The 26,792-nt window shown below is 47.0% G+C and overlaps 8 protein-coding genes across 8 annotated transcripts; 5 read left to right on the plus strand and 3 right to left on the minus strand.

Moving 5' to 3' along the window:
- Positions 1–657: 657 nt before the first annotated feature.
- EDB91DRAFT_1087876 (uncharacterized protein) lies at positions 658–2,426 on the minus strand (the record flags this gene model as incomplete). The annotated part of the gene is made up of 9 exons (XM_041316308.1): positions 658–893; positions 951–1,002; positions 1,035–1,139; positions 1,185–1,227; positions 1,310–1,349; positions 1,398–1,593; positions 1,689–1,768; positions 1,926–2,042; positions 2,153–2,426. The coding sequence occupies 9 exons, from the start codon at positions 2,424–2,426 to the stop codon at positions 658–660; spliced, it is 1,143 nt and encodes a 380-aa protein (XP_041169978.1).
- A 613-nt stretch (positions 2,427–3,039) lies between these two features.
- EDB91DRAFT_1008581 (uncharacterized protein) lies at positions 3,040–3,617 on the minus strand (the record flags this gene model as incomplete). Its single annotated transcript, XM_041312365.1, has 3 exons — positions 3,040–3,090; positions 3,142–3,362; positions 3,416–3,617. Coding segments are annotated over 3 exons (474 nt in total), but the record flags the coding sequence as incomplete, so codon positions are not given.
- A 1,037-nt stretch (positions 3,618–4,654) lies between these two features.
- On the plus strand, positions 4,655–9,957 carry EDB91DRAFT_1087878 (uncharacterized protein; the record flags this gene model as incomplete). The annotated part of the gene is made up of 20 exons (XM_041316309.1): positions 4,655–4,777; positions 4,844–5,065; positions 5,180–5,205; positions 5,252–5,306; positions 5,919–6,062; positions 6,124–6,135; positions 6,181–6,265; positions 6,310–6,372; positions 6,425–6,828; positions 6,971–7,091; positions 7,117–7,419; positions 7,534–7,791; positions 7,839–8,073; positions 8,125–8,291; positions 8,377–8,441; positions 9,162–9,239; positions 9,292–9,394; positions 9,433–9,473; positions 9,526–9,661; positions 9,761–9,957. The coding sequence occupies 20 exons, from the start codon at positions 4,655–4,657 to the stop codon at positions 9,955–9,957; spliced, it is 2,838 nt and encodes a 945-aa protein (XP_041169980.1).
- Positions 9,958–12,212: 2,255 nt separating this feature from the next.
- Positions 12,213–15,606, minus strand: EDB91DRAFT_1240125 (uncharacterized protein; the record flags this gene model as incomplete). The annotated part of the gene is made up of 14 exons (XM_041321966.1): positions 12,213–12,538; positions 12,630–13,279; positions 13,334–13,372; positions 13,531–13,708; positions 13,734–13,849; positions 13,877–13,893; positions 13,920–14,157; positions 14,204–14,352; positions 14,400–14,562; positions 14,614–14,807; positions 14,860–15,078; positions 15,110–15,229; positions 15,281–15,493; positions 15,541–15,606. 14 exons carry the CDS (start codon positions 15,604–15,606, stop codon positions 12,213–12,215), a joined length of 2,688 nt encoding a protein of 895 aa, XP_041169981.1.
- Positions 15,607–16,650: 1,044 nt separating this feature from the next.
- On the plus strand, positions 16,651–17,470 carry EDB91DRAFT_1087880 (uncharacterized protein; the record flags this gene model as incomplete). The annotated part of the gene is made up of 4 exons (XM_041316310.1): positions 16,651–16,714; positions 16,762–17,129; positions 17,176–17,203; positions 17,331–17,470. 4 exons carry the CDS (start codon positions 16,651–16,653, stop codon positions 17,468–17,470), a joined length of 600 nt encoding a protein of 199 aa, XP_041169982.1.
- A 669-nt stretch (positions 17,471–18,139) lies between these two features.
- EDB91DRAFT_1255731 (uncharacterized protein) lies at positions 18,140–21,841 on the plus strand (the record flags this gene model as incomplete). Its single annotated transcript, XM_041324031.1, has 15 exons — positions 18,140–18,219; positions 18,272–18,406; positions 18,468–18,503; positions 18,561–18,834; positions 19,010–19,054; positions 19,109–19,348; positions 19,745–19,978; positions 20,033–20,203; positions 20,265–20,431; positions 20,486–20,614; positions 20,668–20,771; positions 20,829–21,049; positions 21,116–21,163; positions 21,224–21,289; positions 21,350–21,841. The coding sequence occupies 15 exons, from the start codon at positions 18,140–18,142 to the stop codon at positions 21,839–21,841; spliced, it is 2,442 nt and encodes an 813-aa protein (XP_041169983.1).
- A 2,243-nt stretch (positions 21,842–24,084) lies between these two features.
- EDB91DRAFT_1173215 (uncharacterized protein) lies at positions 24,085–25,072 on the plus strand. Its single transcript, XM_041320280.1, has 5 exons — positions 24,085–24,447; positions 24,501–24,590; positions 24,641–24,778; positions 24,820–24,825; positions 24,849–25,072. Exons 1-5 carry the CDS (start codon positions 24,214–24,216, stop codon positions 24,939–24,941), a joined length of 561 nt encoding a protein of 186 aa, XP_041169984.1. The 5' UTR covers positions 24,085–24,213; the 3' UTR covers positions 24,942–25,072.
- A 51-nt stretch (positions 25,073–25,123) lies between these two features.
- On the plus strand, positions 25,124–26,404 carry EDB91DRAFT_1173217 (uncharacterized protein). Its single transcript, XM_041320281.1, has one exon. It carries the CDS (start codon positions 25,325–25,327, stop codon positions 26,207–26,209), a length of 885 nt encoding a protein of 294 aa, XP_041169985.1. The 5' UTR covers positions 25,124–25,324; the 3' UTR covers positions 26,210–26,404.
- Positions 26,405–26,792: the final 388 nt, after the last annotated feature.

Here is a 26,792-nt window from a genome sequence, read left to right on the forward strand (position 1 = left end):
AAGGCATCTTCTGGGAACCATTATAATGTCATGGTGGGAATTCCCAGCCCACATATATGCTCAAGGTGGGAATTCCCAACTAACATAGATTCTTGATGTGGGAATTCCCAACTCACATATATTGTTGAAGTGGGAATTCCCACCTCCTATATATCCTCATGTGGGAATTCCCAGCTCACATATATCCTCATGCGGGAATTCCCAAGTCACATATTTGCTTAAGCGGGAATTCACAGCCCACATTTAATATCATGGTGGGAATTCCCAATTCATATATTTTCTCAAGGGGGATTTCCCAGCCCCTATATATTCTCAAGGTGGGAATTCCCAACACACATATTGTTGTGCTGGGAATTCCCAGACAGCCTATATTCTCATATTGGGAATTCCTAACTCTGATATATTCTTAGTCCAGGAATTCCCACACTTGCTGTATTCTCATGGTGGGAAATCTCAGCTCACATATGTCCTTATCATGGGAAGTCCTTGGGATTCAGTCTGTCTTCATCAATATTGCATAGTAAATTAATAGAGGGTTGGAGAAGATAGTACATGTGTTTCATCCCAGTCCTCTGGGTCTCCTTCCGAATCCAAATCAACAATCCAACATTCATTTGCTTCTTCCATTGCTGCCATCAACTCATTATCTCCTTCATCTCAGTCACTATCTTCACCTTCATCCTCTGACAACTCTAACAAGTCACTGTTCGTGGCATGCACAGTTTTCACATGATAAAGTGAGTGTGCAGCTCGGGCCATGTCCATAGCAGATGGTCCCCAGCTATCAGGCATTCCCCATGCACAGGGTATGGGACGCACTCTTGATTGCCACTCCACAGATATAAGAGATAGCTCTGTAGCACGTCTCTCAAGGTGCCATGCCACATCAACATCTATGGGTATAGATACATTAGAACACATGTACAATAAAGATTGAGTAAGCAACTCACTGGCAACTTCTCGAGCCCTCTGAAGTGCTGTCCACTCCATGATCATGTACTCCTGCATGATACAATGTTCGCGTCGTAACCTACCCTCCTCTTCCAAACAGCAGTCAAGGTCAAGTACAAGACAGATACCCTGGCGAACATTTTCATCAGAAAGCCATCAAGGTGGGTCTGCAGTCTCATCCTCCAGTCCTATGTCTTGCCAGACATCATCATCAACATCTAGCTGAAAGATACTATTGCATGAGATATGTTGGGGTAGAATAGCACCAGTAGGGGCCTTGCATTGATGTATCAGTGCATGCAATTGGTCGCACAAGGTGTTGTATGTCGAGACTATCTTAAGAATTGTGGGCTCTCACCATTTGATGGAGGTCTCTGTGTGACTGTGTAGATTCAATTCTATAACAATGTGAATCATTAGGATCAAGGAAGGATAATTAAATGTACCATTGACTGTATTTCGATACAACCGTTCCAATTTTTCTAGCTCAAATTTTCGTTGTTGAAGTCGATCTTGAAGTCGTATTTTGAGAGCGTGGGCATTCATGCGAACTTGAAGATAGACATTCTTCTTCAGCTTCTGCAGATCTGCATTCTCTGAAATACCTAACCCAGCACGTCTCCTCACATGAGTCTCAGCAACCTTGGCACATCAGGCACGCGCATCGTTGAGTTGGAGATTGAAGGTGGTGATGTCATTGAGTTGTTACTAATGAGCTGATGTTTGAGTTCATGTACAATGCTCTGGTGGCTTTCAAGAGTCTTCTCCAATGCAAGGACGCCCGCAATAGCCTCTGCAGCCTTATATTTAGATCCGCCTGTCCACAAAAAAAAATAAACACGACAGCCAGTCAAAGAAAATTCAGACAATTACTTACGAGCTATCAGCTTAGTCTGGTGAGCCACCTGGGCTGTCCACTCTTCTCAAAGGATGTCCTCATCAGTCCCAAGCTCCCTCAGTCCTTCCAAAGCTACCTTTTTCCTCTTCTGGCAGAGCATCCACTTCCGAGCCAGCCATTGCCCCAATGTGTTGAGGGACTTGAGGTCCAAGTAGCGCACTTGTACATCCAGTACAAACAACCGCTGGTGATACTGAAGGGAAGACAGTCAGCACCAGTATGATAGATACAGTAGAGTGTGACATACACCAGAAACTCGAAGCACTGGAATGAGATGCTTCAATGCACTCCACAGATGCTCACAACCCTCTCCATCAGATAGCCCAAACCCAGCGCACTTTTGAGGGTGGTAGAGAATTTGACAAGGCCACTGGTGACCATACACATGAAACATGGAGACTCCAAAGATGATACGTGACAGAATGGAGTCATCAAGGAGGCTCCACTTCCGACAACTATGTTCAAGCTGACATCCTATGTCATATAGCAGCCCCACCATCATATCAGGTGGTAGATGGTTGAAGAGCTGCTTCACCAATGCAAGGGAGTAATGCTGTTTCTCGCCGGCAGAGGTCATATTGACAAGCTACAGCACTTGATCATGTTGACAAAGCAAAGCCATTAGTCCAGTGTCTGCAAAAAAGTGTGTACTTGCCTTTTCGCGCTTTTCATCTGCTGCGACAAAGGACTCGCTGCACCCATCCAACATGGACACCGGTAACTTCATCCCATCCTCATACACATCATGAACCTCTTCGGCCAGCTGCCTTGGCTGTGTGGGCATCCCTACTCTACCACGGCAGCCATTGACATGATCCTCCATCACCTTCACATCACCTTCAGGGACAAAAACGGTTGGCATTGGATTAGGCAGATCTTGCATGCCACCATGTCATGGGTTGTTGGAGTGCTTTTGAGTAAAGCAAGCATCAATACAAAAAATACAGTCAACCCTGAAGATAATCAGTTAAGTTATTGTGTGAAATTTAAATAGCTTACTTCGTGTCAGGTTCACAATGCTGCCGCCAGCCACTCCCACCAAAGCAGAGAGGACAACGCGAACGAAGGTAGACACTCGGCTGACTCAGTGCTTGTGGTGTGTCAGGTTTTTCACGAGAAGGCACACTGTCTTTGCCAGCATGCAGAGAGTCCGAGATAAATTTCGTGATGTGGTCTGATGCCATTATGGTCAGTACGGTGTACCAGTGATATGCGTTGCTAAACCGGCATCTAAGACTGTCCTATTGACTGGAGTCAATGATATGAGACGAAGAGGAGAGCAATCATCAGACCTTGGTGTTCAAATTATAACCTCGCTCATTCAAAAAAAATTCCAGCACCTCACACCATGCAGTTGAGTTTGGGGTCATCCGTACAAACAAGTGTTTTTTTACCAGCTCCAAAACATGGATGTCCACCGCAAGGGATGGGGCGATGGGAGCGCATACAATTAATCCACGTGTCACTAGTTGGAGTGGTGCCAGGGAGCACTCGCAGCAGGAAATATTGACAACTTGTAATCCTATTATGACGAATGTAAGTGAATAGCCTCAGGGCACAAAAGACAAAACACACAATCAAAGAGTACACAAGTGACCGCCAGCGATCGCGGGCAACACAATCCACTGCAATGCGAGTCACCCCCAGTGGAGCAACCGAGGTCGGGGATGGATTGCAACGAAGCCGATTGCCGGATGTAGCCAAGGTAAGGACTGATGAGGGAAGGGATCACTTCTTCAGACCATCTCCACCATTGTCTTCGCTTCTTCTGTAGGCCAGACAGACACTGGCATGGAAGGTCGATTGGACCATCTGGCATATACAGCAAGTCACTGAAGAGAAGCTCGTCATCGATGAAAGGATCGATATCCAGGGGATCAGCGCCGATAGGGGGGTGTAGGTTGTTTTTATCATGAATAAGTGAATGTTGAGACAAAGATACAATGTTCTGGGTGAAATGCTGCCAGCCAGGTAGAACAAGAAGAGGAGGCGCAGGCCTGTGAGCAGCCTGAGGAACTCGGTGTGTCCAAACCATCCATGGTTCACAAATGAAAGGAGTCAGCTGTGAGTTGGTAGGAGTAATAGGTGATGGGTGATCAGGGCACAGATGGGACCATTTTGAAGGGACTGAAGAATCAGCTTCACGGGATCGTTTGGGATGCTGCACAGCCATAAGACGCGAAGTCACTGAAGTTGACACGTAGTCAGACTGACAAGGGTAAGGTAGATGTGAATGCTATCGTCAGATGAAGATGAGAGAATGACAAGAAAAACAACAACAGGAAAAGCAGCGGAACAGTGCTAGGTAGCAGTGGGAAAGAGATAGTGCCATGACCTTGAAGTTCTATGTGGTATGGAAAACCGGATTTAGCAAGATTGTGTAAATAGGGTACATGAAAATAATTAGACAAGGAAACAAAATTATGCTGAAATTAATGATGCTGACGTCTTAAATGTCAAATAATGTCTCAAAAACCCTCGGGCTGAATAATAAGACCAGTGTTAATTGTGAGTGGTGCCAGAAAAAAAATAACTCACCCATTTGAGGAAGGGTAGTGTAGGCCTCGTTTCAGGAAAGAAGGTAAACAGTACTCCCAAAAGAATCTTCAATTCCACCTGTCCAATAATGAGGGAGCAGTGCGGGCAACTTTCTAGATGCGAAGTCCAGGAGATATCTTTATCTTCCTAACCAAGACATTCAGTACATCTCCATTCTTGGGCGGATCGTGCGGTAACTGTCTCGCGCTTCATTGAGAATAAAAAAACAACTGTCCCATGTATACTCAGTCCAAGGCATACCGAGAAATGAAAGAGGAACATACCTTGAACTTGAGGTTGACTATGGATGGCATGGACCCTGGGCAAATGTCCAGGGAGAGAGAGCGAGGCTTGACAGTGGGCGCATCTACATCAAGGGAGTATGAGTATGTGGGTGATTAAGTGGAGAGAGACAGAATGAAACGGTTACACACACATTTGCTACCCTAAATACAGGAATTAGTGGAGAGGAGAAGTAGAAGAGAAACCTACCTTGAACTTGAGGTTGACTATGGATGGCATGGACGCTGGGAAAGACAGGAATTAGCGGAGAGAAGAGATAAACAAGAAACATACCTGGAACTTGAGGTTGACTATGGATGGCATGAACCCTGGGTAGATGTCCAGGGAGAGACAGCAAGGCTTGACAGTGGGCGCATCTACATCAAGGGAGCACGAGTATGCAGATGATTGAATAGAGAGATGAAGAAGGAAACGGTTACACACACATTGCAGGCTTCCCTCGTTGTCCTTCCTCATTGCCATCTATGAGTTAACTGTAAGCTCCATCAGATGTACAAAATGAAATACTCACCAATGTTCGCTCATCATCATTTGAAGATAGTGTATAAATTATTTGTGTAGATCACAATTAGACAGTGGTGACAGCAGAAGAGATAACTCACTCATTGTAAAGAGAGTAAGCCTGGTGGAGAAGGCAAATAGTACTCCCAAGAGAGTCTTCAACCCCACCGGCGCAACAACGAGAGAGCAGCTGGGGCGACTCTCAAGACGTGAAGTCTAGGAGAATGCTTTCAGCGACATGGAGTCAACTGATTGCAACGTGAACGGCACGAAGCCAATTTGAAGCGTCCAGGTATGAAGTCGGAGGTGGTGAGAGCTTGAAGCATTGGGGAGAAATCCATCGGGCAGAGACTGTGAAAGGAGATAGAGATGAAGTGGGGAGCTGGAGTGAAGGTGAAGGTTGACAACGTTGAAGTTGAAGGTTGGATGATATTGATAAAGGAAAGGAATAAACAAACAAAGTGATTTCAAAGCACAACACAATGACTCAGTAATTGCAAACATGAAGCAATAAAGATATGATTAACCAAATCTGGCACTGATAAGATTTGACTTGCGCTGGGAATTCCCAAGAATTCCCAGCACTGCTTGCACATCCTTTCTTTTCACCTTCATCACTCATCATCTTGCTCGTCCTTCATCTCCAAACTCCCACCTGGACCAAACTGGCTTCGTGCCGTTCACTTTGTGATCAGTTGACTTCGCGTCACTGAAAACATTCTCCTAGACTTCGCGTCTTGAGAGTCGCCCCGGCTGCTCTCTCATTGTTGCGCCAGTGGGGTTGAAGACTCTCTTGGGAGTATTATTTGTCTCTCTTGCACCACTTGTACTCACTATCTGCCTTGCAATTCCAATCATCTGTACGAGGTCCGTATGTCTTTACTTTTCTACACTTTCATCTTACTTACTATCCATCTTACAATTTCTCAAAGCTTCTTTGCAAGGTACGCGTTTGCTTTAATTAGTTTTAACACTTATGGTTTTTGCAGGCTCACAAACTTCCTTGGGACTACTCTACCTTTCTACCGCTACTTACCTTACGACCATACACACCGTCTCTCATCTGTCTTTGTAGTACGTGTTTATTTGAATCGATTTCAATGCTAAAGCACTTGCAGCGCCAGATTTAATAATCATGCCTACCGCTTGGGATAAATTTACTCCCTACATGCGTGCAGATCGTCAGTTTATCATTTCTATGCGATCTTCTACCTTCTCACAACAGATTTATAGCAACTATCACTTCCTTGGATGCAAGAGCCATTGTATATCAATATCCACTTGTAATCACTACTCCAAATATGGATTGGATACCGGAACTGCAGAATGACAATTTAGATGAACTGAAGGCTCGAGCTGATGGACATTTTGGAGTAGTTGATTGCTTCCAATGGCCGCAAATGTTTTGTAAGGAGTTTGAGTATGCTGTCTGCATCCCTTGCAAGGACACCTTGCCCTTCAGCTTTCAATTTGTGTGGTACACTCCCACTACAGCAGATTTCGTCATTCAACCTGGGACTGCATTTGCTGTTGGTACCTTACACTCCTATATCATCGACAGTATCAATAACTTACTTACAATTGCCCGCAAGCGGGTTGAAGCATGGAAGGTGACACAGGCAGGCAAGAACAACATAGTTAGCAGCATGCTCTTATCCCTCAAGCACGACATCAACATTCTCCGCAGACATCCCCTTACGTACCACAACATCATTGTCTTCAGTTGCTCAAGCGCAACATTTATTCCTCGACATAATAGCTTTCATGGATTATGTTGAGATCGTTCAACCTCGTCTCACCATGTTGTCTTGGTCATCTTGGTCTACCCTTCCTGGGGACCCAAAGTGGATGGGTTGTTTCACTGACGATTCAAAGACATGTGATACCTTCCTCGACGCAGGTGTGCCTGTGTGGCTTGTTCACAGTGGAGGCATATATTCCTCGCGACATGAACATCATCAAACCGGTCATACTCATGTTCCCAGACAACATCACTAAGAGTATATTTTCTGAACCTGGGAAAGTTGTGCAGCCGTTCCCCCTCCTGTATCGTGGCCATGGTGGCTTCAACCATCACTTTCATACCCGTCGGGCCTATGCTGGCACTTTTGGCATGAACCCATTGTCTCCGGCATTGCCTCAGAACCCGGCCAGTGGTAAAGTTCCCTCTCAGGGACAGCAAAATAAGAAGGCGCGAAAGATTGCTTTGTCTCAATTGATGAAAATGAGTACGTGTATAATTATTGTAATTAAGACTAGAACCTTACCACTTCCTTTAGAAGATTCCAAAACTAATGACACTCAACATAACCGGGACAAGTGAGAGGATCTCCACTGTCAAGAAAACCCTGAAAGCATCGGGTTCTGGCATCTTGCCTTCCAGAAAGCTGACAAGGACAAAGGCTGCATCAAACAGGGCCTTGTTGACCAAGGGTATTGGTTCCCTGAGCCCGCACTTCTCATTACACCCATGTTGCTGGAGCAGAAGAAATTATTTGTTGCGAACTGGCTCGCTGCACGACCACTGTGGATTAGCCACGTCAATCATAACCCTCCAGAGAAATTTCCCCCACCACAGCTTTGGCGTGACTTTCTCAACAGTAGCCCTTCTGGCGAGTCCTCGGCAACAGCTTCATTGTCATCGCAGGTCCCACTGCCGCAGCTAAGCGGAAGCAAGCAGCCCCCCAACAAATATTCAGTGAAGATTTGTTGGACGCTGACGGGAGCACATGGGCCATTCAGGCTACCCTAGTGTGGCGCAATGAGACCATATCTGTTGCATCCCTTAGCGACCCTCCTGCACGCTTGATGCGTCGCATCCTCTGGGAGCTTTACGAGCTCAACTTTCATTATGAACTTCAAGCTCTCAATCGAGTCATGGCGTGAGCATCGTGGGAGGACTCACCGCTTGCCTGTCATGATCTTCTTCATAGCATTTTCCCTGGAGAGGGTGGTTTTGTATCTCCTATACCTGAGGGGGATAGGGGTGGGCTGTGGAGTTGTGAGATCAGAGATGTCTTCCCCTATGTTGACAGCTTCTGCAACGTGTTGTCCAGCTGGGAGAATGCCCCACTGCACCTCAGTGCATCCCTGGATGCAAGTACGTTCAATGCCACTATGTACTTCAAGGTGATGCAACCCACATGCAACTTTTATGTGCAATGTTTCTTCGACCACTTCGGAAGGCCCCCCGTCGTTCCGCATCGTTTTCCCGCGTGATTTTGTTTATGTCTTGTTTGGCGATGTCGCTGTAAGCCTGTCTATACTTCATTCTATGGCATTGAACTGATACGCAAACGATCCAGTTCTCCGATTATGCCATGTCTTCAACAGACACATTTCTTACATACGTCATCCGACCCAGGCCCTTAGTGCCCAGCATGTGTATTTGTTAGCGCATGTAATTCATCAACCATTGTTCATATAAGGCTATGTAACTGTTGTTTTGGCTGACCCTGAGTACAGCGACAATGCGCCCCATTTTTCCATTTCCTAGTATTGACAGGCCTAGATCCCTCAGCCCAGACCAGTTTCCAACCCAGTTTCTGATTTACTTGCATGCTTGGCCCTCGGTCGAACCAGTGAAGTTTAACCCAGTCCAAACCTTCCAGAACAATGGTAAATCGTCCAGGGCACATAAAAAGTGCAGTCTTTACTTATGCCAGGTAAAATTTACCTCTTTTGCTGCCGTCCCTATTCATCTTGTGAAGCACTCTCATCACCCTTATATCTTGCTGTGTCTTTGTTTTTTACTCTCAAGTCTGACTACATGTCGACTATGTTCACCTCCTGTGACTTCGCGTCCTGGAACGCTCAGGCCTTCAGACTATGAGTCTTGCCATGCGATTTTTGAAAATGACAGCCAAAGTCGGCCCTCCTTGTGGTGCAAAAAGTAATCATAAATTTATTAAGTCTAAGGCATGTGTTCTATTTACAATTGAAGAAGATTCCTAACTCTTGCTTGCTTCAGCTGCCAGCACCCCTGCATGTCCCTAAAAATGGAGGCCATGAACAAAGCGCTAATGACAAGGATTCTGGCATATTCACAGTAAGCACAATGCGGTTGAATTTTGGTGCGACTCACAGATAGGATCATCCAGGATGATACCACCATTGTTGACTCGCCTTCAGAGCTGCCTACCATCAAGCAGGTCGCCAATGTTGATACCAATGCAATCCCTGACGACGAAGAGGTGGAGTCAGGTATTGTCTTCATTTTTTTTTGGCGGACTTTACTGAAGAGGTTCAGCAGTGCATCAAGGCATTGATGATCCCTTGGGTGGTGTGTTAGAAATATGTTATTGTATTATGGGACTCTAATGTCATACCGGCAGAGGCATCACCTGAAGACAGCGACTATGGCGACCAGGCTGAGTCCAGCTCTGACTGATGGTGATGCCAATGAATTGCCTACTCATGTAAATCAGGGTGCCAAGGGCACCAAGCCACCCCCACCACCTGCTCAAGAATGTACCCTATCGGCAGATGATACACCTACATGTCCTCTGGCCTGAAGGTCCAAGGGCAAAGGCAAGGAACTAACCACACCTTCACATGATGAAGATGCAGATGATGCGCACCAGGATCCACAAGACCCCAATGCCAACAATCACCTTGCGCCTGGCCGGCTCCTGGTGGAAGCAATGCGCAAGGCAATTGCCTTGGGTGAGCGAACATTTAAAGAGGCAACCGAGATTGCCAAGGAGTATGAAAAATCACCTGGGGCCATTCTGATTGCGGCCGGGTTATCAGTGAAACCTACTTGAACCGAAAACCCTTGGAACATGTACCAAGCATAGTACAAGATCAAGCACCCCAAGTTGTCTGACGGTGAGTAGTGTCCAGTACTGATTGGATTTCTGACTGATGTGAATATTTCAGTATCTATGAAAGACTGGCAGGAGGAGTAGTACAACAGTTATGTTGAGTGCCATGACCAGACAGAAAATCCTCTACTGTGGAGAGAGATTCGCGAGAATTTTGATGAGTGCTGGACTAACGGAGGCAAGTCTCCAAGAGCGATTGGCCGGCGCATGTTAGGTACCGTGCCGACTCAGGAAGCAGAGGGGTCGGGGCTTGGCTTCAGCTCTTGCGCTGCGCCCTTAGCCGAGTACGTGCCCTGAATTTGGAGTGGGTCTGATGTTGTCCGATGATAGGACGAGTGGTCCGCTTTGGTCCGCTTTGAGGGTTGGGGAGTAAGAGCTACTAGCGGCAGGCCGACTAGGAGCGGAGCAGAGAAGGCAGGGAGTGATGTGGAGGGTGGATAGGAGCAGGGGGAATGTTTGGTAGGGGCGGGGAAGGCAGAGGATAATGCGGAGGGACAAGGGAGAATATTTGAGAAGGGCAGAGTATAAGGGAAGGACTTAGCACAGCTCTAAGTCAGAGTGGAGGGTCAGAGGGTCGGAGGTGACAACAAGTTGAGACTTGTGTCCAGAGGAGGTGTTAGGTACTGTGCCGGCTCAAGAGGCAGAGGGGTCAGGGGCTTGGCTTCAGCTCTTGCACTGCACCCTTAGCTGAGTATGTGCCCTGAATTTGGAGTGGGTCTGATGTTGTCCAACAGTAGGACGAGTGGACCGCTTGGGTCCGCTTTGAGGGTCGGGGAGTAAGAGCTGCTAGCGGCGGACCGACTAGGAGCGGAGCAGAGAAGGCGGGGACTGATGCAGAGGGTGGATAGGAACCAGGGAGATATTTTGATAGGAGCAGAGATGGTGGAGGATAATGCAGAGGATAGGGAAGAGGGGTGATAGGAGGATATTGATAGGGGCGGGGTAATAAGGGAAAGACTTAGAGCACGGCTCTAAGTCAGAGCGGAGGGTCGGAGGGTCGGAGGGTCGGAGGGTCGGAGGGTCGGAGGTGACAACAAGTTGAGACTTGTGTCAAGAGGAGGCAAGGTCCTACTGAGAATTCTCACAAGATGTAACTGCGAGAAGACAAGTAATATCAAGACTGAGGAAAAATATCTAAGTACAGGATATGTTATATACTTCTATGTGTGAGGCAGTGATCAGGATAACTATGTAGTAAAGCTATGTACCAAGGATATAGTTTGTAAGTACTTTACATAGGCGAAGACATAAGTCAGAGCGGATATCAATATGTACGCGTCAGATCAATGATCGAGCAGTAATAGGAATTACCGGTCATCTGGAAGTAAGGGTCTATGTACCAATATGGAAGGCATATATCTAAAAGGGGAAAGAGCTCCAGTTGAATGGAGAGGTTATAGAAGGGGACCAGTTGAGCAGGTTGAGCGGAAGCATAGGGCGGAATGCGGACTTGTGATAGGACAGAGTGGAGGATGAATGGGGCAGAGGGGTCAGAAAGCGGAGCAGATATTAGTATCGGAGTGATCGGATCAGGTATATGACATGTTTCCACACTAGCTCTCAGTAATGGTTGCTATAATACCCCCAATCATGCCTACAATACCCCTAATCATGCCCAGTATTACCCCTGCTAATATGGTACAAAAATTGACCTGAAGGACCCCTGACACCACCCATGTCACAGGGAAATCCCATATAAAATATCACACAAGGATGTCCCAGATGGGCTGGGAAAAATAGAAACTTCGTCCCATATAATATCTCCTACCTTTGCTCCAACATCAGCCTTTGCCCCTGCAATATAATGGGAAATCCCCAGCAAATCATACCTCTTAGGGTAATTCATGTATACAGGAATAACAACCTAAGAGGTACCATTTTGGGGGTGACTGCACAATATGCTGTAGCCATAATGCATTAAATCTGGTACTTACCACACAACCGTATTGCATTAACAATGCTTGCTAGCCTGTCTGTAATGCATTAGAACATGCTAGCCATCAGAGCTGCCTCCCTAGTAAGCTCGCGCAGTACACTGGCTGTCCGCATATGTATTCCTGTCCTCCGGTAACTATATATTGGCAACTACATATTTTTATTCCCTGGCAACTAAAATCTGGAGACAGAAGACCATTCATTGCAACGAAGCGCTAGGCACGACAGAAGATTAATTACACTACAGAAGGTCAACTATACTAGGCACATGAAGTAGGCAGCATGAGGTCGGGGAATTGCATGTCATCCAGTGAGGGTATGGCGCCTGATATGAGGCTCGAGCTTGGAGGGGATATCTGGGGAAGGTACGAAGCCCACAGCACTCTAAAGCGTGATGCAAGCTGACATCGAATGTGTGCCTGTTTGTTAGCATATGCTATCAAGCCCTTGCGTTGAGCCGCTGTCTCACAGACGAGTCGGTCCTGCTGCTCGTCCCACCAGTTGGCTTGCCAATCGAAAAACTGTAGCACCCTTCGCATCTCCTCCTGTAACAATTCTATCTCCTCTGCCCAGCGCATTGCTCTTGCTCAGGACTTGCACCATTCCATGCGAACTCCTAGCAAAAGATTCAGAGACCACTGTCAGTAACAGCTCATAAAGATCAAATAAAAACTAACCATCCACGTCACCTCCATCGCTACCTGTATCCACACCCGTCATCATCCAGATCCATGTCAGGCGACAGCGACCTTCAGTCTCTCTGCTGAAAGGGTCCACTAATGGTTTCACATCTTTGTCCTTCAGGTCTTGCAGGCGTCCTCGCCATCCCACCTTCTTCAAGAGGGGTGCCAAGGTCTTCAGCGCCTCCCATGCAACTCTGTATCTCTTTGTGCATGCCACCTGCCGTATGTGGACACGAGCAAGTGCATTCTGAGCACGGGTGTTGGCGCCTTGACCACGAACCCACTCCTGCTTGAACGTAAGCATAGAGCAGTGCACGCGAAGGCACTGTCGAAGCTCTTCAAGCGCATCGTGGGCCTGTGCATACTGCAAATCCCATTCATGATCTCGAAGTCGGGAATCACATGGTTTGCCTTTCAGATTAGACGGTAACCACAGGCGGATGTCCTCAGCACTCTCAAATGGCTGACGAGGGTCGGGAACCACAGTAGCAGTGAGAATCTGCACTGCAGGCATGTACAGAACCTGCGCACTTCTCCATGTCTCGATTTTACGATGCAGGACATTCCTCATTCGTGTGAGTGTGCCCTTCTGCATATCATAAACGTGGAGACCCATCCCTTTGGATACTGCTCTCACACAACGTCTGTCCCAGGTGTTAGTTGCCTTCGTCTGGTAGCATTTAGGTAAAGCTACTTACTGCTCCTCCTCAAGGTCTAATCCTGACGCGATAAGAACACTTGGTGAGATGTCGGGGTGCAGAGATAGGTCAATTCCGCAAGTGAGTTCTTCAGCTTCCATCTGTGCAAGTTTTAGATGGGCTGCAGCTTGTGTAATTTCTTAATAGATGCTTCAGTAAATATAATTTGAATAGTAAGACAAAACTTACAGATTGACTTGCACTCGAGGGGGTTAGTGAGTGACGTGTCATTCGGGTTTTCCTCCCATTTCTCTATCTCAACTGTCCATGCTGACCTGTGGTCAGGGGAAATCGCAGCATTGAACTCCTGGAATGCAGCCTCGTGATCAGCCTTCTCAATGACAGCTTCCCGCATTTTATAGGCGAGAGATGCGCCTGATCCCAAAAACATCAACCAAACAAGAATAATAAGTGAGCGTAAACCACATACCTAAGCCGACAACTTTTTTCCAGTTCCAATCCCTGAAATGATTGTCTAATGTGTCCCTACGACAGCCAGGTCCCATTGCTTTCGTGCTTGATGCGACCGGATTTATATTGGACCAGCCACGTTCAGGCGCCTCCCCATCTGTATGGCCCACAAAACGCGTAAATTGAAAGAGAACAATGTCTGACACTTGTTGACGTGTGCCGGAAGGTGGAACTTGGGGATGAAGAACCGAATAAAAATACACAAATAAGATATATGGTATGATTCAGATAGTGACTTCATGCGACTCCATAGATTCTTGTGCCATTGACACGCGATGTCATATGACACATTCAGAACGTCGAGATGGCTGTTGCGGAGTGTGGAGAAAAAAAGGTAGTCCATGTTAATGTACCTAAGAATTGAATTAGTCAGAGCAGCTTCACAAGTGACACACGTACTTTTCCCCTTTTTGTAGGTCCCCGACACCATTTGGGCGCTTGAAGTTATGTTGCACGCAATTGACTGTCCCTACTCCAGTAGCTGCAAGGCCCTGTGATAGCTTTGTCTCAGCCATATTCACGGCATTATGGTTCGAGCAGGAACTTTTCTGTGGAGGTGTTGTCAGCGACATCTTGGACCAGGCTGTTTACATACCTCCTGTGTCTCGGACAAATGCTCCTTGAGGTGCGACTTGAACTTCTTCTCTTCTATGAAGTATGGCCATCCCTCTGAGAGACTTGGGTCCACTTCATCGCTGGAAATATTCCGTCTCTTCAAGTGAAAATTGGCATCAATAGCTACTGAACAACGAATAGATCTAAGTGCAATTAATGCATTGCTTCATGTTCGAAAATGATGAGAGACTTACTGCTTGGCTTTTGGCGCTTCTTTCCAGTCAGGGGGTAGATTCTTGCCAGGCTGTGGGCAAGCTGGACAGAGGACGGTGCATTCGCCCTCTTTGGTACCACTCACACTGACTGGATCATGACCACAGCCAAAATGTTTCAACATTTTTAGGTGTCGCCACTCACGAACCATACACATGAAGGATTCATAGCGGTCCTGAATTAGAGGTACTTTAGTTCATGCAAGATCAACCCAGAAATATGCCAACCTTCTTAATCAAACCAACATTGTTAGATATACGGACGAGCGAGTGATAGAATTCATACACGGATGCCTTGGACTCAAAAGACAAAATCTGGTAATGGTGTAATAGTTGGAAGGTTGCCGCTGTCCTTGGATCCACAGTTGTTGAGGGAAACCAACCCATGCGCAAGAGCTGTTTGGTATGAGTCTGGGAGGTTTCACAGCCACAGAAGTCAACCGCCATCTCATGTATTCCGTTTGTATCAACTGAGGACGAAGTTGTCATTGAATGACTTGCGAGGCAGGATACAACTTTCACCAGTCGTGTGCCCCAGATGGATCCTCAGACCGAACTTCTTGAGTGATGTAGCTATGAAAAATGACCCCGTCCACTCCTAAAGTGAATCAACTCTTGACTCGGCCACTCAGAATTAATACAGACAAACCTTGATGCGATGAGTGGGACACCACAAATGGTTGTAGACAGTGCAGTCTCCGCAGTATAGCTGCATGTCACAACAGTCATCGCATCGGAACAGGGCGGGATCAGAGCCACATTGGCAGCAAGTATCCAAAGTATAGTCCCCTCGGCCATCCATCCGAAGCATTTCTGCCAGATAGTCGTCACAACCGCTTAACCACACTAGAAGGGGATTATCCTACAAATAAAATCAGTGAAGCAAAATTATGACCAGCAAACACTTACAGCCGTGGTCCATTTTCGCTTTGATGTAGCTGGGACATCATCAATTGCATCCATGTACCCATCCATGTACCCAAAATCGGCTTCATCTCCAGCCCCTTCAGAAAATGCTGTCAGATTCAAGGTGAGAATCAGATTGTGATGCGCGTAGAATGTGCTGGTGGGAAGCCTTTATTCCACCCTTAGGGCGTGAGGAGAAAGTTACAGACGTGTAGTAGACGGAAGGTAGAGAGCTGGCTTGCGGAATGTACGCATTTAAGCGTGTGTGTTTGCGACGGCCGTTATGAGACATAATGTCAGGTGGCTGCACTGATTGAAGCCCTCGAAGGGCGATGAGTAGACACTGAAGTTATTGTTTATTTGGAGAATCCAGGAACTGGTATAAGCGCGTCATGCAATTATGGAAGCAATACTGGGAGTAGGCGCTATTTAGAGTGTGCTCCCTAGTGTAGATTTATATAAATCCATCTAATGACCAGAGAGTACTCACCAGCTGGGTAACACACCCACCACATTGCCACGGGTGACACAGTAGAAAGGTGGGTTCCAAGGGGTTTTCTTGCTACATGCCGGGATGTTATAATATACCCCCAGGTAGTGATGGAGAAAACATTCGTCAGCCATTGCGCTGGCAGCAAGAAGGAAACCAGTAGTGTGTTCATGGACAGCGACGATCTCAGGGTATTCTGCAGTGGAAGGCGCATTGTCAACGAATACGACCATAGTCATAGTGGTATACATACTTAGTCGATGCTGGAGTTGTTATATAGTGGTGAATCACCGGGAAGGTCACCAGAAGCCAAATTCTGCTCGGTGGACAACCATAGTCATAGTGGTATACGTACTTTCACCGGGAAGGTCGCCAGAAGCCAAATTCTGCTCAGTGGCTCAAGGGTGATAGCCTAAATAGTCGAGTAGCCTGAAGCTTGAAGAACAAAGCCTGCGATGTGTCTACATGACAGATGAAAGAACATTGCACAAAATAGGGAATTACATTTCGTACTCCGCAGATTAGGTACTTGATTCACAAATTGAACTTGCAAGCGTCGGCTGTATGTATAATGCAGGTGAGTTGCAAGTTTCTAACGCTCAATATACAGGTCCTACTCAACAATGACCTCCTCTGGCACTGATAGTCAAGTGCCTGTGGCGCCCATTGCTAGTCCTTCCAGCGGTGGTGTGTAAATACATTTGTTATTCTGTCTTTTCTAATGGTTGGTTTAGATTCTTTGACGGCACTCTTTGCTCAACTAAACATCAACGGCAACAACACGGTCTCATTGACCTCTGCCCTGTCTGTGGTCGTACAAAACGCAGTCATTGCGACTATTCAGGAAGTGGCTGCTGCCGCTCCAGTAGTCACCGTTGCAGCTCCTACTGCACCACCCGTCATCGACTTGATGGTCACCGTGGCATCTACTGCAACTAATTCCACCCCACCGGTAACTACCACACCCCCAGCCATTGTCGCTGCTGCTGTAACTCACACGCGGGCTCATCGTGGGGTGATTTATATCACTCCCGAGCCAAATTCCTGCCGGCCCTTTCTACTGGATCAGCTGTGGGCGTCGCATTGGTGTTGTTGCGACTTGGTGAGTGGTATTTTGACTTCCAGACTTTTTCTGATTAGTATTACAGGCAGTGGGCATCCACCTATGTGACCGGGGTGAGCCGTTCATCCTATTCCAGAATTTGCTCTGCTGCCGAGGGGATTAGATTGATTGAGGAAGCGATTGACCGTGGGGAGACCAAAGTAATTCCTTGAATACGTAGATTTCTTGCTCAATGTGTAGACATTAGTACCATGTATGAACACTTCTCTCGACTGGTGAATCATTTTGAGATTAATGCTGGCTGCTCGCACTGGGAAATCGAAATGTTGGAACACTTCAAATATAAACTCCTTGGACGAAACTCCTCCCTGCTTGTCTAAAGGGTTTCCATAATGGATTGACAGTGTTGGGAGAATAGATGAGCACTCAGTTCGTAGTAGACAAGATATTGTAGCATATCAGAAATTAATAACACAGAAGATAGTGGAGACTGCAGTCTTGACATATCATGGCAGTCATAACATCGAAACCAGTTGCTTGACAGCGATGAAATATCAACCAATATAATGATTACACGTGCACATATGAACTCTCAAATAAACGAGCGTGTTTTGAGTCGCAGTCTAAGGACGTTGCCTGAATCATCTAACCAAAATCCTGTTAAAGTTGTGTTGTGAGCTCAACACACCTCAAGACTGAGTATCATATGTATGAAGTCTCTGATTGCTGAATGTGACTGGAGCAGTTTGCTGTGTATTTTATTAGAATGACCTCGTTTATATGTCATATGAGATGTTCTGAACCAAAATCTCCTATAAATACCGTGTTGCATGAAACCAGCTGTATTCTAGTAGAAAAGACTATAGTTAAATTACTGGGAACAACGATAAGAATGAACTTGAAGCAGCAGACGAAACAGTGAGTGAAGATGTGAGGGGCCAGCAGGATAAATTGAAGTTGCTCATACTGGTGTTTGGCTTTGCACCCAAGTTTGTGTTTCCATAACTCATCGTCGTTGTGCCTCATTTACTATCCAAACACGGTGAACAATGGTGCGTCCCCTCATCTACAACACATCTGAGGAGAAGAAGAATGCAGCTCGAGTTTACAGAAGGACGTATTATGAAAGGTCTGGCATTGCTAATACATCTAAGCTGGGCAGCGCTGACCCATTTATACAGGAAGAAAGAGGAAATCAGCATCAAAATGGCAGCCAAGTACCGAGCTAAAAAGATGGTCAGCCAAGTCATGGATTCTGGGTGTCAGGTCTCGTCCTCTGCATCAGGAGGACACACGCAGATTCCGCCAAAGTTATCGTGAGTTTTAATTACTGTCACTTTCAACAGCTTGCCCACAACTCAACCATGTTCTTTTCAGCTGCTTAACCGTCAAGAAACTTTCACACCCTGTAATGTACTTCTACATCAATTCTGAGCAATATCATATACTGAACACCTCATGTTCTCCTAGTTGTGGTGTCAATGTCGCCGAGGCCAGCCTCCTGACTTGTTTGATATTCAACACACTGTACACGCAGATGATTTGGGGCCTCGGGGACCAACAGATTGTCCTCGCAATGCTTTCGGATCGTCTGGAAATACTTGAGTCCATTCAGGAATACGTATGGTCATCTCATGGGGGGAAGTCTCATTTCTCCGCTGCAATCACAGAGCGTCTCAGTAATCTGTCTCATCAATGCAAATTGGTGACTGCTGCCACCGAAGAGCTCTGGTGTTATGCAGCTGTAAGCAAGATAGATGCGGAGATGCTTACAAAATTCAGCCGAGGATCATTGCTATTCCAATACTTGTGACACCGCTTCAAATACAATGGTATTGAGAGTTACTTGTTTCAGTCGCCGTCACAATTACTCAAAATGTGAACTTCCTTGAAGCATTTGCCTGAACTGCAATAAATAGGCGTCGGGCAGCTTCATGCCCCAACTCATCTCAATCAATGTCTGTGTCAGTAAGTAATGCAGTCCTTGTGCACGTCGTTGCTGAATTGAAGGCAAACAGTCCTTACCGATGAAACCTCTTCCCCTCCAATATATCCAGGAGCAATTCCTTCTGTCTCGCTTGGACGAATTCTTCGCGATACGCGATCCGTCTCAACGGAGTTATTTCTTCAGGGCACTCTTTTCGTGTTGGTTTGCGCATTGGCCTGAAGAAAAAGCTCTGTTTCCCAGTATACCATTCCATAAACTTACTCCAGCGCAGTCGAGTGCAGTGGGTGTTGCAGTGAAAAAATGCCGCGAGGTTTGTGTTCTCCCTGTGGTGTTGACATACATGTACTCACCTGTTCACGCTCGCAGAATTTGATGCGATTTTACACCTCAGCGCTGAGACGGTATCCCAGATGTCCCAAGGCCTGTGGTTGATTTTTCTTAGAATAGTGTTCAGGCAATCACGATAGAATACTTCTTGTAACATTGGCGACCTGCAGATCATGCAAAGAACAAATTAAATTTTTATGCCTATGATAGAAGAAACTAGAGCGTGATTCCGAGCTTCTTGATAGGGCCACAGCACAGTAAACAACCTTGGCCCCTCGCATCGACCTTAACTTCCGTTACTGTTAACTGCTGCTAGCTCTAATTATTGAATGTAAGTGTCGGCACTACTAAATCATAACGCATACTCACCAGTGATTAGATGGGCTACAAGTGGACAACAAAAGACCAAAGAGAATTCCTGGAGACGTTCCTCCCCGAGTACCATGAACACATGGTCGACAAAACTTACGATCCAGTGCTGAAAAAAGCCTGGCGGGGATTCTTTGAGCATTGGCCAGAGCGCAGTGTCATCCTTGCGCACGTGCCAGCAGATCAAAGACTGACAGAAGAACAAGAAGAACACTTAAAAGAGGCGGTCAGTAAACAACAAGCGGTAAGCATGCTATACAATATGCGTCAAACACAGATTAAGCCTCACTCATCACAGCAAATCACAAGTTGGTACCGGTGGCAGAATAATGTGTCACGTTTGAGCCGTACCAGTGGGACAAAGGGGGTGCTCAAATTTGACATAGTGCTGGCAGGTGGGGTAGAATTGAGTGGTGCACGTGCCCCCAAGAAGATGCATATCTACTCACATGAGTATTATGCGAAGAAAGTCAAGATCGACGCGGACAAAGCTATTCATGAGGACGAACATCACTCACCGTGGCCCTAAGTTGAACAAGCGCCTTGCTATAACTCAAGAAAAGTTCGAGGCGGAAAGTGACGAGGTGAAGGAAGAGGTTGAGAGGAAGTATAGAAAGGCGAAAGCGAAGTTCGCTAGAGCTCGTGAGCGCTTGAAGGATGGTAAGATGCTGAAGGTTGATACAAATACAAAAGTCAAGTACGTACCTCCTGATTAGTCGTCATTTAAAGACTGGTGTTGATCATTGGTCAGGGCCATCCGGGAACTAGGTCCAATGCTGGATTGTGTATTCTGTTACCTGTCTCACGCAACCGGCGGCTGGAAGTTTTCGGTCCTCATGGCCGGGCCTGACCCCACAAAGGGTGGAACAGTGGTATATGAGTACGTCTGCTATATGTCAAATCACTTACGTCAACTTATACTGCAAATTGAAGCTATCACATAGGCGAACTCGGGAACAGTGCTCAATTCAACACATTTTGCGACAAGTTCGATGGCATCCAGCAAGCATTCTTGGAATTTACTAACAGCGCGCTTGGTAAGTGTCATTTTCTCAACAACAAGCTGCAACTTGAACACTCACCGTATTATATAGCATTTGAAGCTACTCTCCCTCAAGACGACGACGACGACGACGACTCAGAGAGCGATGACAACACCGATAATGAGATGAACAGCATTCCAACCAATTCAGTGGAGGACACAGCTGAAGCTGGCAGCAGTGGTGGTGTTGGTGTTGGGGCCTCGAACTTCAACTTTCACACAGACGATCTATACAGGATCTCACCTGATTCGTTCAACAACAAGTCACAAGAGGTAAGTGATGCCTTATTCATCTTTGTAACACAACGTTACTGATAACAGTTCTTACCACACATTCAGCTTTCTGCATTAGCCAATAATGCACGCCTGGGTCTCTTGTCGCATGAGGTAAGTCATGCATTGCATCTAATGCATTATTACTGATATGATACATCACTCCCGGTTCAGCAGCCACAGTCTACGTTACCTGATGCATTAGCCGATAATGCACGCCTCGGTTTCTTGTTGCATGAGGTGAGTCATGCATTGCATGTAATGCATTAATACTGATATGATACATCACTCCTGGATCAGCAGCAGTCTATGTTACCCGACCAATACTCCAACCTCAATTTCGACTTGGACCCCAACATACTAGCTTTGATGGCTGGCGGTGATGCTCAGATTCAGTTGCCTCCCCTGAGCCCTTTCACCCCGGGATCTTCAATCACTGCTGACGGCCTCGACGATGATGCCCAGATCCAAGCGCATCACTCAAATCCATTCACCCCGAGCTCTTCAATCTCTGAGCTGCCACTTGTATTACCTCCTCCACCAACTCCCCCGCAAACACCGCAAGTTTGTCTGCCTCTGGTTCCCATTGAGCCCATCCAAGACATGGATCTAGATGTACCTGTGCCTTCTTCCCCTGCTAACCAGCGTCAACGTGCAAGGGCACCTGCAGCACAACAGCAGGTGCAGCTTCAAGAAGACGAACCTCGTCAACGCTGCGCACGCAATGTTGCCTTCAACAGGCGTGAGCTCGACAATGCCATTGGCTCTAACTCCAGCACCAAACAGAAATGAGGCCGTGGCGACGATCTAGGCTCGAAACAAGTATGTTCAACATCTTCGTTATATTCAATTTGTTCATATATCTTTTCATTCCAGGAGACCCAAGCGAGGGTAAGTATGGCATGTTGGTATTCATGGTGTATTTAGTTTTGATGATTTTGCACTCTTAAACGTCTTTATACACAGTACGACGTAGTAATACTTGTTCGTTTACTTTAGTCGCGACATGTCATGGTGAATCTAATAATCTACATCGAATTGATATATATATAAGTGTCCCTTTAACAACCAAATATATATGTTTTACCCTGTTCTAATGGAAGCCGTCGTGCGCTGGGACTTCAAAAAATCGACATGTACTGGACGTGACTGGGACTTAGAAAAATTTAGCCCATTCGGAGATTTCCAAGTGCATGGACTTGAACGGATTGTGTCATTGAGTCAAGCAGTGGCCTAAAAAAGGATGTCAGGCCTCGAGCCGTGAAGTTAAACTCAATTGACGGCAATCGAACAACCAGAAAGGATATGAGTAAGAATAGAATGCAATGTGGGGAATGAGAAGTGAGGGGGCTGCCAGGAACAGGGTTATAAAGGCAGGGACCAGCCTGGACCAGGAATCCAGCTTTTGAAGACCGACGGTACATTACACGCATTAGGCAATATGTACACGATTTGAAGGCTAATGCATTATAATGCACCTAATGCATTACACTGCCGGTTTGGGTGAGAAGTAATGCACCCTAAACTTAGCATCGCACCTGCATTGCTCTATATTGACACTTACCATGTAATAATGCATTAGAATGACAGTATAGCCTGGTGACTGAAGTGCAAGTTGACAATATTCCTAGCATCATTCTCTTCGATATCCTACTATCTCTCGCATCGCAAAGGATTACCTTGCTATTCAGGGCTCTGCCATTGCCTCGGAACGAGCTTTTTCGAGCGGGGGCATCACTGGGACTTCACACCACAATTGTTTGTTGCCGTCGACTTTTGAGGCCCTTCAGCTGTTGAAGAGTGGGTATCGTCAAGGCCATATATCCGCGACGGCTCAAGCTGAGTTTGCCGCTGCTCGTGAATACTATGTTGTGGATATGGTGTAGTTAGTAGTTACTCAACGAATTTTTCACGTAGTTCTCGCAAATTTTTGAAATTTATATGTAGCGTTCGGACATTCGAACGCGTTCTGAACTCGAACCGAACGTTTGCGAACGCGTTCATAAGGGTCCGGTCCAGCGTTCGCCCTCCTTGCCTGAACCGGACCCAAGGTTCGGTTCTAGGTTCGACAAAACACCCTCGAGAACCGGACCGGACCGGACCGCGGCAGCACTAGAGCCTCACACTGACATCTCGGATCCTTCGGACAGCGCAAGTCATCATTCGGATCGTTCGGAGTTCAACAGTAAGACCCTTTATTAGTACCGAGAAGTGCTGCCTGAGGTGATGATAACCCGGTTGCATTTGCAAAAAAGGTGGTCTAGACACTGCCTCATATCTCGGGCGTCTAATGATATGAAAGGCACATTGATGCTGCGCGGTAGCATAACAACACGCAGTACAACGCACCTCTGGTTATTTAAAGCAAGACACCGTCAGTTCTACAGCAAGTTCAACTCTGCCGTGCTCACTCACCATCAAGCCCCACTAGAATGGCGGAAATCACATGCGTTCGAACGTATGAAGGTCACAAAGAATCTGTACTCGCAGTCGCAATTTGCCCCAATAGACCACATATGGTCACAGGCTCGGAAGACAAAATGGTTCGTCTGTGGGACCTGAATAAGGGTATTGTGTTGAAGAAAATGGAGGGGCATCCCGCCTGGGTACAGGCAGTGGCGGTATCGCGAGACGGAAAATTGATAGCAAGCGGTGATTACTGGGGAGGGCTCTTCACCTGGGACGGAGACACTGGAAAATCTCTCAAGAAAATCGTCAAAGCACACTCTAACATGACCTGTTCGTTGGATTTTTCTCCGGATGGCACAACGCTGGCGAGTGGTTCATCAGCAGATAACGCGATGAAATTGTGGAGCACAAAGACGTTGCCAGGAGGGAATCCACTTAGCCTTGATTGTGGCGATCGGGTCACCTGCGTTCGGTATTCGCCATCCGGCGAACATCTTGCCATCGCAACATTCACAGATGTCCAAATATGGGATCAAAGCACGAGGGAGTGCATCGCAACTTTCACCGCTCACAGTTCGACCTCGTTTCCATTCGGACTTGTATTCGGCAAGTCACTCGCGTGGTCACCTGATGGCACTCGCCTTCTGTCAGGGGGAAATATTCTTGATCCTACTATACGAGAGTGGGATGCATCGACTTGGCAGCAGGTTGGTGATCCCTGGACGGGCCATACCGAACAGATCAACGCCATTGCCATGCATGGCACACTTGTCGCCTCCGCATCTGATGACAGGCATATCCGCCTCTGGCGGCTCTCCGATCAAGAAACCATTGCCATATTCGACCATTCTTGTCGGGTGAACTGTGTCACCTTCTCCATAGATGGCAGGCGCATCCTCGGTGGGGGTGAGGATAAGAAAATCTCTGTGTGGGCAGTACCGGAAGATGCTTTGCTAGAGGACGCTCTAGAGGAACCGGCATCCAACGATGTAAGTTCGCAGTACTAATTTGATGTCTCTTCATCTTCTTACCTTGCATTTAGGATGTCCCATGCACTTCGTATTTTTCCCCGTCTCTTCATCATCTCATCTCGCGCAAGGATGACACTCCAAACGAACAGGCTTCCAACAAGGCGAGTTTGTGTTCATGTCCTGTTCATTTGTCTTCTTACCTTCTGTTTAGGATGCCCCAAATAGTGAACAGCTGCACCAGCAGCGATCTGAAGCAGAAGGTGCTATTCAAATGGCGATTGATACTCACCTTGACAACGCCCCACTTCGTCTACTCCACACAACCACCGGGCTCTTATGTGACCGACAGACCCAGATAAGCGCCTTCAAAACGCAAACAGATTACAAGAAGCTCCTGTCGTTAATTATCAAACGTCCAGAGCTTCGAAAAAAGCACACCGAGGAAGTGGTCGCGACGTACTTCCGTTGGGCCATGTTATCCCATAGGTGGGATGGCAAGGAGCAGTTGCTGAGCGACATTCGGGGGGAGATTATATACGAGTTGGAGGCAGTTGGCAGCGTCGTGAAGTTGCAGTCATTCTGTAACGTGGCCCGTGATGAGGGGTATCACTGGGCATGGATTGATTCATGTTGCATCGACCAAACTAACAAGGGGGAGGTCGACGAATCACTCAATTCCATGTTTACCTGGTATCGTGACTCGGCACTCACCATCGTCTATCTGTCCGATGTCCCGCCTTCATCCAAGTCCGGCGCACTGGCGAAGAGCGCTTGGAATACCCGAGGATGGACTGTCCCGGAATTCCTTGCTCCTAAAGTCATTCGCTTCTATCAACAGGATTGGACCCTATATCTTGATGTCCGCTCCCCTAATCACAAGGATTCCCTATCGATCATGCGGGAGTTGGGAAACGCGACAGGCATTGATGCAGGGGCCCTTGTGGACTTCCAGCCGGGCATGACAGGTGCCCGAGAGAAACTGCAATGGGCATCGAAGCGTGTCACTACGCGGCAGGAAGACATTGCATACTCGTTGTTCGGCATCTTCGGCGTCCAGTTACCTATATTTTATGGCGAGAAGAAGCAAAAGGCGCTCGGGCGGCTCTTGCAGGAGATCGTGGCTCAGTCGGGCGATATTACTGCTCTGAACTGGGTCGGAAAATCCTCCGAGTTCAACAGCTGTCTACCAGCGGACATTTTCTCATACCAAGCTCCGCCATACGTACCTCCATCTCTGTCCGAAGATAACATTCGGAGATTGGTCTCGTCACTGCGAAATGCCGTGGCCGTGGAGTCAGCTTCAAATCTTTATTCCCTGTTTAAGAACATGAACCCTCCTCGTTTTGCGAGCCGCAGACTCCAGCTGCCTTGCATGGTATTCCGTGTGACTGAGGTCAGACGGACACCTGGTCAAGTCCAGGGGGCATGCTTCACATATGAAGTCGAGGCAGACGGACTTCTTGACCTGGTGGTCACCACGGAAAATGAGCTCATTGAGTTCTCGCGGGCAAGGCCCATTCGGCAGACATTCGTGCTCGTCCGCCCGTGGGATCGTTGTCTCCTCGAGCTGCCTGAGCCGTTTGGACTTGATTCGGAGTCCCACTCACGAGAGTTTCGATTGATGGTCCACCTTAGACAGCCTTTCGGCGCATTGTTGCTGGCAGAGCAGCGTCGCGGAGAATATAAGAGAATCGCATCGGATTACGATATCATTGCACAAGTCAGAGACATGGCTAGTATTGACGACATGATGGACGTTAGGCGACTAGAGATTTTGTAGTTGTATCATATAGGCATGGAGGATAGATATCTGTTGTGTCATTTTCATCTGTACCCTGATAGTACTTAAATCTTTAAGACTGGTGCACGCCGTATCTCAGTCAGGCATCGAGCCTTCTCTTTCTTCAGTGTCTTCTTAGGGTTTGATGACCTCGCATATCACATCATCGGGCCCCCTTGATCTGCGAGACAGGACACTGGATGGGGCCGCCGGCTTGACCTTAATTACTTGGGGAGGTCATTTTTTGCGTGCCTGTCAGCAGCCTTAGGATTCAATAAGGCCAAACAAACGTTTTCAATTCCTTTCTTTGTACAAAGCCAAATATCTGCAAATAGCTCAATGTCGCAGAATGTTCGTGCCTTCATCGTTTGCGTTCGTCAAGCACGGAGGGAAGTCCCCTTTCCAATGGGAGTGAATCTCATCCCCGAGTATGAAAATACCATATGCACATGATAGATTTACACAAGAACGCTGAGACTAATGCAACGACTCTGTTATTTAAGCTACATAGCCGAGCTGATGTTCAATTCAGAGGGCCGATAGCATGGTGTGGTTCACATATTACACGAAGCTGTTCCCGTCC

This window comes from Suillus paluster, assembly GCF_016628075.1.
Source record: "Suillus paluster strain FC165 chromosome Unknown EDB91scaffold_152, whole genome shotgun sequence".
Lineage (NCBI taxonomy): Eukaryota > Fungi > Basidiomycota > Agaricomycetes > Boletales > Suillaceae > Suillus > Suillus paluster.